General features: G+C 28.8%; 2 protein-coding genes across 2 annotated transcripts; one reads left to right on the forward strand and one right to left on the reverse strand.

The window, feature by feature from the left end:
* Positions 1-45: 45 nt before the first annotated feature.
* On the reverse strand, positions 46-13,977 carry LOC113792476 (uncharacterized). The gene is made up of 8 exons (XM_075819494.1): positions 12,584-13,977; positions 7,377-7,453; positions 5,274-7,256; positions 2,950-4,114; positions 2,389-2,532; positions 1,749-2,306; positions 1,363-1,680; positions 46-466 (listed from the first exon to the last, which is right to left on the reverse strand). Exons 1-8 carry the CDS (start codon positions 13,095-13,097, stop codon positions 144-146), a joined length of 5,082 nt encoding a protein of 1,693 aa, XP_075675609.1. The 5' UTR covers positions 13,098-13,977; the 3' UTR covers positions 46-143.
* Positions 6,889-8,636, forward strand: LOC142644870 (uncharacterized). Its single transcript, XM_075819459.1, has 3 exons — positions 6,889-7,015; positions 7,094-8,133; positions 8,271-8,636. Exons 2-3 carry the CDS (start codon positions 7,670-7,672, stop codon positions 8,308-8,310), a joined length of 504 nt encoding a protein of 167 aa, XP_075675574.1. The 5' UTR covers positions 6,889-7,015; positions 7,094-7,669; the 3' UTR covers positions 8,311-8,636.
* Positions 13,978-14,159: the final 182 nt, after the last annotated feature.

Genomic DNA, 14,159 nt, shown 5'->3' on the forward strand with positions numbered 1-14,159 from the left:
TGATGATGACGAAGACGAAATGGATATTGATAATGAAACAACAGATAATAAAGAAAAATTACGAAATTTATTTGCTCAATTACAACAATTTTAATTTGTAAAGAACAAAGAATGATACATAATGATAAGAAGAAAACATCCTTTCAAGAATCAATTTCAACATTTAATTTGTTTGAATTTTGTTGTTGTTGTTGTTGATATTCCGATTCAATTGGTAATGATTGATGTTCATATTGACAGAAACCATTTTTTTCAAAATCCTGTACAACATGTCCTTGTCCAACTAATTGCCATTTGGTTGTTAATAAACCTTCAATACCAACTGGACCACGTGCATGTATACGACCAGTTGATATACCAACTTCAGCACCCAAACCAAAACGATAACCATCAGCAAATCTTGTTGAACAATTATGAAATACACATGCTGAATCAACATCTCTTAAAAATTCTTTGGCACGATTTTCTTTCAGTATAGATTATCATTTTTCAAAAAAAAAAAGAAAAAAGAAAATTAATGATCAAAACATATGAACGAAAAGAACGAAAAAATTATGTTAATGGATGTTCGTAATCGGACTTTGGATTTCACTTATTCATTCTCATTCTATTTTTTCCTCCGATTAGTACCGAAATGGTATTTATCTTTTTTATGTCATCTTTATCATCATCATCATAATATTACAAAATGACCGGAAGATCTCAAAAAAACGTAAAGAATTTGGACCAAGGACATTCAAGTTTATAAATAAACAAAACAAGCAAGCAACAAACAAACAAAATCATCCTCAATAAAGCCATTTATATAATTGTCATTATATAATCGAGGTTTCCTTTTTCACTATACTTTTTGTTTTGGGAACATCAACATTGATATTATTATTACACATCCCACACATCACACACTATCTATGTTTTTGAGATCCCTAATAATAATAATAATGTATTTTCATTTGCTATTTTTAAAAATAAAACATTTTTAATCCATTCTTTTTGTTTTTGGTATAAGAAGAATCTATCTATTTCTTATCTATTTGTTTGTTTTTCCATATATATACAATAAGCAATAAAATCAAATTGTCCATGACTAGAATCGAATAATGATGTAAATGATGATGATGATGATGATAAAAACATTATTCTTTCTTTCTTCCTTAAACTAAATATATCTCTCGCTCACTCTCTATATATATTATTCAATGATTTCAATTTAGTTTGAATGATGAGTTTGTTTGTTTGGGTAATGTCTATCATTTATTCACTTGTCTGTCATTCGATTCTATTTCTACTCATATAAGCATCATCGTTCGTTTTTTTCGGTTGGATTATTGATTACTTTTGTTTGTTTGTTTGGATACTTACCATCATTAGTAACAATACAATCAGTATGACCACTACCATTAAAATTAATATGATCAATTGCTTGATGATAATCATCAACAATTTCGATTGCCATTTCTAGTCCACCATATTCTGTTTGAAGATTTCTGGCACGGGGTGGACCAAATGTTAACAATTGATGTAATCTTGGTCCAGAATATAAACGTACGGATTCTTGTTTTAATGTATTACAAAGACGATGAAAAAAATCATCATCTTGTCGATCGATAAGATCACGATGTAATAATAGTGTTTCTATGGCATTACATGCTGATGGATAATCACATTTTGAATCACGAACTATAGAAATCATGAAACAAACAGAAATTATTTTTAAAGAATTTTGGTCAGAATCAAAATCAATTTACCAATTCGGATTGCTTTATCCATATCAGCACGATCATCAATATAAACATGACAAATACCTTCAGAATGACCTAATACAGGTATATTTTGACTTTGTTCCTGTATTGAACGAACTAATTCACTTGAACCACGTGGTATAATCAAATCAATACCATTATCAGCTTGAATTAATTCGGCAACATCTTCCCGAGTGCTAACTAAATTGACAGCCATTCGTACATCGGATGATATTGATGATAATGCTTCCTGTATTAATTGATGTAATGTTTGATTTGTTTCCCATGCTTCTTTACCACCTTTAGCTAACAGACCATTTCCACTTGCAATTGATAAGGCTGCAATTTGTGGTAGACAATCTGGTCGTGATTCAAATATTACCAATAGTACACCCAGTGGTACAGTAATTTGACATAAATCAAGACCATTTGATATTCGTGTACGACGACGTTGACGTCCTAAAACCGATTCTGAACTATCAGCAATCTGACGCAGACCAATTGATAATGATTTTAATTTCGTTTCATTCAATGCTAAACGATCTAATAATGGTTTTGCTAAATCTATTTCGATCCAACCGAGGTAACAAGAAACAAACGAAAATCAATATTGATAAAATGCTCAAATCAATCAATTGCGGCTTACCTGATGAACGTGCTTTAATCAGATCACGTTCATTTGATTCTAAAATCGTATCGATACGTTCTTCTAATAAATTTGCCAAACGATGAATAATTGCACCACGTTCAAGGCCAGTTAATTTCTGTAATAAACGGCTACTTTGTCTGGCTATTTTGATTCATTCGATCAATCAATTAATCAATCAATTTTTTTTTGTCAAAAACAAACAAACACAAAAAAAATTACATTAAACAAAAAACAACAACAACAACAACAGGAAAAAAGAAGGAAAAGGAAAAATTTTTCTGTTAGCTTAAAAATTCATCAATCAATCAATGAAAACAAAACAAAAATGAATGAATGAATTACGACAAAAACAAAATCTTAATGATGTTTGATGTTTAGAAAACTGTTAATTTCCTTTTTTTTTCTGACAAGAATTTCATGGCAATAAATTTCTAAAATTTGATTTTTTTTTTTGTTTTGATTGAAAAATTTTCCTTAATTTTCTTAATATGGAAATCTTTTTTGGGAAGAAAAATAGATAGCAAACGAAAAATCTTTCCGGAAAAATGAAAAACTTACCATTTTGTATCATAGCCTGTGTTGATTCAATTTGTTCAGGTATTTGTGTAAAAAATGTACCAACACGTTTACCGGACATAATATTAGCAATAGCATCATCTTGCATACCATTACAAATGACAACCGAAACACCACGATTTAATGCCCAAACAGCTGAATTAACTTTTGATTCCATACCACCAGTACCAACACGTGAACCTTCACCAAATGTAATATTTTCAGCAATACTTGGATCATATGTATGCAATAATCGTGCACCTTCTTGTTTTGGTGGTTTTGTATAAATACCATTAACATCCGAAAGCAAGAATAATGCATCCGAATTAACTTCAACTGCTAAATGTGCAGCCAATATATCATTATCATTAACACTGATAACACCTTCTAAATCTACATCAGGTAATGCTGGTGATACGACTGCATCATTTGTATTGATAATTGGTATTATATCAAATTTTAATAATTCAAATACAGTTGATGCTAGATTCTGTCGGGATGTTGGATTACGAAAATCTGTTTTATTAATCAGAATTTGTGCTATTGTTATACCATATTGTGCAAACATAGCATCATAAAGGGCCATCAATCCAGATTGACCAACAGCAGCTGCTGCACGTGGTTCCAACAAAGTCATACCACGTGCTTGCAGATGATCATTCGCACGAGATAATGTTTCACGCATTGACATTGACATTCGTAATTCGGATGCTAATTTTTGTTTACCAAATGCAACAGCACCACTTGTTACCATTAGAACATCACGACCTTCTTTATGTAGTTCAGATACTTGTTCAACAATTGATGCTAAACGACCTAACGCAAGACCACATTCATCATCACGTGTTATAACAGCTGAACCTAATTTTATAACAACACGTTGTGCACGACGTAATTCTTGACGATTTGCAAATGATTCTCTTACAATTGTTGATGTTGATGATGATTGGCCATTCGTTGATTGGCCATTTGTTGTTGATTGTTTACCACCATTACCAAATGTTGATGTTGTTGATAATGATGATGATAATGATGTTTTACGTTTATAATAATCATTACGTATTGAACTGAATTTGGTTAGATTTTTTTCAGTTGAATAATAAAATCTTCGATGATAATTCCATAGATTTTTTTGCTGATTAAAAATTATTCTTGTTGCCATTGTTGTTATTCAATAAAAGAAATTTTTCGAAATCAAACAATTTTTTGCCAAATATAAAACACACGCGCGAACCAGAAAAAAATTCAAAAAATTATCATTTTTTTCGCTAGTTGCAACACTTTTTATATGAAGCTGATCAAGAAAGAGCTACTGATCAAGAAAAGTAAACTTGATACAAAAAACAAAAACAATCAAAATTGATTGATTGATTGATTTAACGATCGATCGATTGATTTGATTACGGAAATTGATTTGTTAAAGAACCAAAAATCAAATCAAATGATTATTGAATGTTCCATCATCAAGTTTTTGATGAATTTTTTCTTGACGTTGGTGACGAATAATAAACTTGTTCTAATCAAACACACGAATCTTATCAACAACTGAACGAACGTAGAACCTGAACTTCGGTATACGTTTTTGCTTTTCAATCTTCAATCTTTCATTTCATTTCATTTTTCATTCACTGCATTACATTTCAAAATGCAAAAATTTCATAATGTAATCGTTTGTTTCTCTCTCTCTCTCTCTCTTTCGATATCTCTTTTTTTTTGAAAAGTATTTCCAATATCACACACACACTTACTGTAAGTAAGTAAATCTAAACATTTTCTTTTCACATGGTCATTAAACACATTTTTTTCTGTTTATCAGCAAATCAAATCTTAAAACCACAGGGAAAAAAAATGCATAACGACAGATAGATAGAGAAACATCAAATCAAATGTTCAACAAGTATTACAAGTTTGTAAATTTTTTTGATTTTTGATTTTTGTCACCAAAAAAGACAAGTTCTACGACATTTTTTTTTCTTGCTCGCTCGCTTCTGTTTCGAAGTTCAAGTTTGAAAATTCAGATCAGAAAAAATAGTGATTTTTGAACCAAACCGGACCGAATTAAGAAAATTTCCCGCAAAACAGAAAAAAAGACATCAAGACATCCAAAGATCAAAGAACATTTCATTTTTTTTTAATGTAAATTTTTTTTCTTCAAAAAAAAAATGATGATCAAAAGTTTGTAAAATGTATACATAAGATTGTGAATAAATAAATAAGACTTTTCCAAAAAACAGAAAAACAAAAACAAAAAAATGTTAATTAATGAAACAAGAGAAAATAATTAGTTTTTTGTTGTAAAATTTTGGCTCAAAAAAAAAAATTGCTCAAACATAGGATTCATATGTTACAAATTTTGGATCATTCAATATTTCTTCAATGATTGATGATGATAATAATGATGTTGGTGGTGATGATGATTCATTTTGATCAACATTCTTCGTTTGTTGTTGTTGATGAGTATCAATCGATTTATCATCATCATCATCATGTTCATCAATAATCGATACTCTTGATGAACGTTTCATCATACATTTACGACGATATTCAGCCGTATGTTTTGATGAATAAATTGAATTCATTATTGATTTTGATGATGGTGATGATGATGATTCTAAATTTGTTTTTACCATTATAACCGATGATGATGATGGTATTGTTTCCGATTGTATTGATGATGATGAATTTTCAAATGATACAGAACGATTATTTGGATAACAATGATGATGACTAGAAGAATTGATTGAATCATATGATTTGGATGATGATGATTGTATTGAATCAAATGAATTCTGTATAATTTGATTATTCATTATCCTTTTGGTTTGATTAATTTGATTTGTTTCATTATCATCATCATCATCATCATTGATGTTTGGTTGATTTAAATTTATTGAAGTTATCGTTGTAATAGTACCATCAATTGATGATGATGGTATAAAATTTGTTACTGTTGAACGAATTGAATTATTATTTTGTTGTTGTTGTTTTAATGAACCATCACCTGTTAATGATGATGATGCTGTTGTTGTTGTTAGCGTTGTTGATTGTCTCATAAGAAATAATTTACGTCGACGACGATTACGTTGATTTAATAATTGTCCAACATTATGACAGCCACAAGTACCGGTTGCTTTACGATGTTGTTGTTGTCGTCGATTTATTTGATTACGATAATATTGTTGTTGTTGTTGTTTTAATTTTGTTTGATGTTTTGATGTATTGATTGTATCCAATGATGATGATGATATTTCTGTTTCGGTATCCGAATCTGAACAACAACAACCAGAACAACAACAATAACAACAAAAACAACAACAACAAATATAATAGAAAAAATTCAATAATTGCCATATTGTATCAACTAATGCATGACGAAATTTACTTGATACAACAGCATATAATAATGGATTTAACATTGAATTAACATAAATCATAATACGACAAAAATATAATAATTGATAAAAACGTTCCATTGTCAGTGCTCGAATAGTATCTTCTTCGACAATCACTAACCACATTGTAAATATACGAAATGGTAATAGACAAATAAAAAAACAAATAACCACAGTAATTAGCATAATGATAACTTGTCTTCGTGATCGATAAACAATTACGGATGAATTTCTTCTTGAATTTGATTGTTGTTGTTGTTGTTGATTTTGATTATTTTGATTTTGTTGATGATGATTTGAACAAGATATTTCCGATGTTGAATTATGACGACTATTTATACCTAACGATGCTAATGAATCCCGAAATAGAAACATATGGGCCGTATTATGCCATTTCGATGATGATGATTGATTTGTATTTGAATCATTCGTATTCGATGATAATTCATTATTCAATGATGATGATTGTTTACAATTTTGTACAAATTGTTGTTGTGTTAATGAATTGGAACGTAATTTTTTACAACAATAATCATCATTATTATTATTGATTGTTGAACAAATTAATAATGATTTTGGTGGTTGATTAATTGTTGTTGATGCAATCAATAAACGATGATCATCACGTATTAAACGTTTTATAATAATCCAATAAACAATAATCAATATAATTAATGGTAAGACAAAAAAACTGATAATTGTTATTATATAATATAAACGTTGCCATTCTTGATTTACTTTTGTTATACAAGTAGATACAATTGAACCATCAATATATATTGCATCAACTAATTCGGTAACAAATAATATTGGCATTGTAGCCAATATTGCAATTGTCCATAAACAACAAACAGTTATAATTGCACGACGATTTGTACAAAGATAATTTGCTTTTAATGGTAAACATATTGCATAATACTATCGATATTATCGTTTTGTAAACATAATTATTAAGTAAAATCAACAAAAAAAAAGAAAAATCGATTTTAAAAAAAGGCAAATTGTGAAACAACGAAAAAACAAAAACAAAAATCTTACCCTTTCAAATGAAATAGCCAATATGGTCAATATTGATCCATGTGCAACAACCAATTCAACAAATGGTACCGTTTTACCTGTGTTTTTGGGATTGGAAAATGATGAAAATAATGAAAAATTTGTAAAAAATTTGAAGATAAACAAAAAAAAAATCTTGATCATTCGAAGGATGAAAAAGAAATCGTCATTTATGAACGGCCGACGAAAGGAAATCGAACGAATCGAGCAAATGTGAGCAGTTTGGGAGTTTTGAAATATCGAATATTTTGTTGGAATTTATTCGAGGGGAAAAAATGACAAATATACCGGATTATATAACGCCAGATAAACATGGTAATATTGTTTCAAACAATCATGATGATCAACTTGTTTGGCAACCAAATATTATCAATGATAATGATAATGATAAAGAATTGAATGAATTTATTGAATTATGTCGTACAACAAACAAATGGAATGTTGAACAATCATTTGGTTTTTTACATGCATTCAATTATAATATTCGATTAGCAATGAAAAATCTTCATCATTTTCATACTAAATGTCATTTCAAACAACTTGATCGTTGTCAACAAGTTTATTTACAACGATTCATTCATGATGATAATCGTATTGTTAACAATCAATTTCCTAATCAATTTGAATTGGCAAAAATATTCATTACCGGTGATTATGATGATCGAAAATTGATACGTAAAGAAATTATCAATGAAATTATACGATCAGAAACTAAAAATGATGATGAAATAATTGTAAAGTAAGTTTTTGTTTGTGTTTAGATTTTTTTCTCTGCTCTAATTTTTCCTTTTTTTTTGTTTTGTTTATTTTCCCACAATTTAATTATGATAACGACGACGACGACAAAATATTCTTTTCATTTGAAAAACCAAAAAGAAACTATTTATTAAAATTGAAACAAAAAGTCGAAAAATGATGATAATAATGATGATGATGATGGAAAAAAACGACAAAAATGATTATGTTCGATGGATTTCATTCATTCATTCATTCATTCATTGTTTACGACTAAAAACCATCATTAAAATAAATGGAATAACATTCATTCATATAAAACAAAACCAAAACAAGAAAAAATTACATCATGTAAATCAATTTTGATTGTGTAAAGAACAAACAAACCATGGTAGCAAATCATAATCATCATCAAAAAAGATTAAAGACTACCATCGTCATCGTCATCATCATTATCTTTGATTTGTTTTGATAATATTAATTTCTGATTTTTGAAACAATTGTCTGGCTATTCGACATTACTCTGTGTGTGTCTGTGTCATTTGATATTCTTGATTTGATACTTTATGTTTTGAATGGGATTTTGTTTTTTGTTTTTTTTCTGGTTTTTAATCCGAAATTCTATCTCTTATTCGAAAAACTGATGGCCATTACTGATAACTGATGATATTGAAATCTTAGACAGTTAAATGGCTACAATCTTAATATCAACAAAACAGATAGATAGCGAAAGGACTATTCATTCAAAAAGATAAGATTGATCGCATAATTGAACAACCAAATGGTTATTTTCATCTTTTAAATTGATAAAAATTCAGATTTTTTTTCTGCAAAAAAAACTGAAATTTTATCATGTTACACACACACACAGAGAAATCTCAAATTTCATCTTCACAGACAAAAGAAGATCCAAAAATTTTGGAACCCCCCTCCCTCGGTATCAATTAAACCAACACAAATTCAATGATAATATTTAGGTCAAATTTTTTCTCGACAAAAATATGGTGACGATTATGATTCAATGGATCAGAATATGGAATATTCCCAACAACAAAAAACGACAAGCAACAACAAACCAATGGATTTTTTTTATTGTTGTTGTTTTGGCAACCAAAAAATATTATGATGATGATTTGATAATTCTTTTCAAATATCCACACACACACACACACAGAAAAACATTCACTTGAATGAATAAAATGTGGTGGTGGTGGTGATTAGGAGAGAGAGATGAAATAATCTGTCAATCTACAGTGTGTGTGTGTGTGGGTTATTATTGAACAACAACTAATGAGTGAATGAGAGAAATCCCTACGCAAAAAAAAAAAAGATAACATATTTTTTTTTCTTCTCGGTTGCTTGTCGTTATTGTCAACCAACCAATCAACCAAACCAAACCAAACATCGATTTATATTTAGAAGAAGAAATTGGATAAGCAAAAAAAAAAAACTGGATCAAACTTTTGTTTGTTGTTGTTGTCATTTGTCATCATCGAGAAAAAAAAAACATGGTTGGACAACAACAACAACAAAAGTCAAAGATCAATATCCTTTCTTGATTCAGAATTCTTTTTTTTTTTAATGACAACCAACCAAACAACAACAACAGAATCAAATACTGTCATTCCAGCTTGAACGATTTTCGGACGATGACGATTGACGATTGATGTTTGAACACACAACCGAAACAAAACAAACAAAAATCAAACAAATAAAGAAAGAAATCTCCAGAAACATCTTTTTTTTCATCATTCTGATTGGCTATTAATAATACACACACACACACACACACACACACACACATACAGAATGACAATAATCAAAAAGAAAAGGAAAAGAATAATTTTTCATCTTTTGGGTTTTATGTGTGTGTGTGTGTAAGTGTTTTGAAAAAGAAAGAATATTCTTCTTCTTTCCTGTATTGTATAAAGAATCGATAAAAGTGTTTAGTCAATTCCATTTGTAATATTGGTTGATTATTGTCGATTTTCAACCACTCAAAAGAAATTCATCATCATCCTTAAGTTTATTTATGATGAAAATGTTTCATTCATTTATTCTCTCTCTCTCTCTCTCTCTCTCTCTCTCTTGCTCATCGCTCACATGATTCTTTCATTTACAGAATGGATAAATCTGCGATTCTGTTGTCGATGATGATGATCGGGATGATCTAAAATTCTGTTAATTCTGTAAATGAAAAAAATCTGTTTTTCGGTTGGTTTGATTTTGGGCTGAATTGTTCACAAGATGTTCACAAATCATTCAATTTCGTTGTTTTGTTTTGTTTTATTTTTTTCGTAATAATAATTTGTTTGATGTGAATGACATTCGACAGCTAGTGAAAATTGGTTGGTAAGTTTTGTTTTTTTTTTTGCTGGATGGAAAATCCAAAGAAACAAGCGGAAATTTCTCTTCTTTTCTTTTCTGGTTTTTTGGATTCCTTGTTGTTGTTTTCCAATTTCAATCCAGAATCATTATAGGATAGATTCATAAATTTGTATAGTGACAATAAATTCTTTCATTCAACAACAAAAAATCAGGCAAGCGAAGAAAAGATTCAAGAATTCATTTCTTTCTTTGTTGTTGTTGTTGTTGTCAAAATGTAAAAAAAAGAATTCACTTTTTTTTCTTCATAAATATAATGTCGACGTCGATTTGTTGTTGTTGTTGTTTTTTCAGGAAACATTTGAAAAAAATGAATGACGACAACAACAACAAAGATGATGATGATGTCCATCATCATATTTTTCTTTCAAGGAATCATATTTCTCTACCAAAACAACAGAACGAAAAAAAAGACATTTGAAAATAATCCTTTCATTTCACATTCTATTGTTGAAAAGGAATTTTATTTCTTTTTTTCTAAAAAACTTTACAGAAATTCTTGTCAGAATTTTTCTCGAAAAAAAAAATTCTGAAATATTTCCCCATCATCGAAAAAAAACCCAAGAATCTGCCATATCCAAAGGGAGAAAACCAGAAAAACCAAAAAACCAAAAAAAACATTGAATTTTATTTCTTTTATCAAAGTTTTTGTTTTTGTTTGTTTTTCTCTTTTGTCCCAATAATGTTTACAATCATTAAGTCAATTGCGATTGATTTTTGTTTGATTTATTATCTCACACTTTAGCCATCCAAAAAACATAAACATAAACATTCATCGTTTGTACCAAGTATAAACAACAACAACGAAAATTTTTTCTTTTCGCAATCAATCAATCAATTTTCTTCTTTTTATGATTCTTATGAATAAAAATTTATCACGTTCCAAGAAAAAATGAAGAAGAAGAAAGAAAAGTAAGTAACCAAACAAGGAAACAAAGAATAAAAATGATGGAATTTACATCAATATGAAAATGATTTATTCACATGCACATACTTAGTGCAGACTGTAAATTCATGTCATTTTTTTCATTGTAAAATTCTTTGTTTTTTTTTCTTCTTTTTCTTCGTGATTCTTTAAAGTCGTGGTGGAAACGAAAAAAAAGTAGACAAAAAATGATGAGTTTTGAAGTCAAACACCCACACACACACTATGTGCATGTTTTTAAAAAGATTCACCAGAGAGAATCGTTGAACCGAAATATTCTGTTTTTCGTTTTTCGTTGTTTTGTTTCCATTCATTTAACCAACCTAACAACCAACCAACGTTTCTCTCTCAATTCTTGAAAATGTTTATGCATTCACCAAAACAGCAAAAACAACGACGAGGAAAAAAAAGAAAAGAACATTGACTCATAGTGAATCTCGTTTTATTGTTTTGTTATTGTTTTTGTTTGTTCTTTTTTTCTAAGTTTTGTTGACAAGATTGGTTTCTGTTTTTGTTTTTTGCCAAAAAATAACAAAAACAAACGAGACATTGATGTTTGTGTTAATCACCCATCATTATCATCATCAAAAAACATCAAAACATCAGCAACATTTTTTTAAACAGAATCTAAATCCACACAGACATTTAACTAAAAAAAATTGAGTCGAAACAATGTTTGTTTGTTTGTTTGTCGGTCGGGATTACAAATCATTTAATTTGTCGAGAAAAACAATTACCGGAATGTTGAAACAAACAAACATAAAAAAAAAGAAGTTTAAAATTTACAACAAAAAAAAATTAAATACAGAATACAGAATATTCTGTAAAACGAAACAAAATAACAATTCTCAATTACACTTCTGTTGAACTATTGTCTATTGTTTTGTTTTGTTTTGTTTTGTTTTATTGTTTTTTTTTTCTGAACTTAATTCTTGATTCTTGTGTGAAAAGAGAGCGGAAAAATATAACCAAAAAGGCGTTAAAATTAATGGAAAAAGTTATACTTATTCTTCGAAAACACAATGAGACACACACACAGAGAGTGAATCCTGAATTCCGGGTTCATTTAATCCATTTCTTTTTATTTCATTGAAGTTTTTTGGAAATGATAAAATAACAAAACAAAAACAATCCAAAAACTTACACATAAATTCACCCAACATCCATATTTCTGGATTTGAATGTAATTCAATCAATACGGTTGGTGTACAAACAACCAGTACTAATAAATCGGCAATACTTAGGTTGATTAGGAAAATATTTGTTGAATTATTTGATAATTGTTCACGTTGTCTACAAACAACTAATGGTACTAATAAATTTCCTAAAATACCTAATAATAAAACAATTATACAGATATTTGTTGCAATCCAACGTAATGAATATGGTAACATTGTTGTTGTTGTTGTTGTTGATAACATTGATTCAAAACTATCATTATTTTTTTGAATCATTGATGTCGAAATAGTCGACTGTTGTTGTTGTTGTTGTTGTTGTTGTTCACCATCAACAACATGAAGAATATTCATGATGATGATGATGATGGTGATGATTGATAATGATGATGGCTCCATTGATGATATTCTGAAAATTCTTGATTCGATGAATAACAGAATTCGTCGTCGTCGTCGTCGTCGTCGTTTTTCACCAAAATTCATTCCATTTGAAATCTGAGAATTTTGTGTGTTTGAGTGAGAGACAAAAACCAAGAGAAAATGTGAAATTAAATATCATCCTTTCATCATTATCATCATTATCATCACTAATGAAAGTGTGAAAAAAACGAAAAACAAAATAAGAAAAACGAATCAAATTTCACATATTTGCGATTGGGATTGAAGAAAAAACAACAGCAAAAATTATAATTTGACAAAACGAATCTCTCTCGAACGGTTGATTTGTCGTTTGAATATTTTTTTGTTTTTGTTTTTGCTTGGATAATTTATTATTTCGAAAAATTTTCTCGACTTTTTTTCTCGATTATTATTATGACAATTTTGTGCGGTTTGGTTGAAGAAAAACTACGAAAAAACCAAAGCGAAACGAAAAGAATCATCGACGAATGACACAATGATGAATTTGAAATGAACTGAAATAAATTCGAAATAAAATGGTTGTTTGAACATTGAGAATTCGGATTATTCTACTTTTGCTTTTGCTTTTGATTCTGTTTTTCTTTTTTTTTTTCTTGATTTTTTTTTTTATTCAGCTAATTTTAGCCCAAATTTTCCCCAATAGAATATATTGTGGTGGTTTTGAAGAAAAACGGGGAATATTTTTCTACTTGCTTCGGAAAGATTTTTTTGCGGTTAATTACAATAATCATCATCATCATTATAATTGATGATAATTGGACGATTTCACATTTGGTTGATTGATCATTTCACCAGCACACACAGTTAACGACAACAAAAACAACAACAAACAAACAAAGCAAATAACCAAAACATGGTTCATTCACACACACACACACACATATATATTCATCTACGAACGAAAGAAGCAGAATTTTGAAGAAAATTGAAAAAAGTTTTTTAAAACAAACAAACAAACAAAAACATTCAGGTTTTATTGATGGTTTATATACGTAAAACAAAAACAACGACGACGACGACGAAATTGAAAATCATTGAAATAATTTCAAATTTTTCAAAAAAAAAAAAAAAAAATTTGAATAATGATGATGATATAACTGGAAAAAACTGAAAACAGGAAAGAAA

The sequence above is a fragment of the Dermatophagoides pteronyssinus genome, unplaced genomic scaffold (genome assembly GCF_027571235.1).
Source record: "Dermatophagoides pteronyssinus isolate colony J.1.1.1.1 unplaced genomic scaffold, Derpt_VIB-CSIC_2022.12 sq0004, whole genome shotgun sequence".
Classification (NCBI taxonomy): Eukaryota; Metazoa; Arthropoda; class Arachnida; order Sarcoptiformes; family Pyroglyphidae; genus Dermatophagoides; species Dermatophagoides pteronyssinus.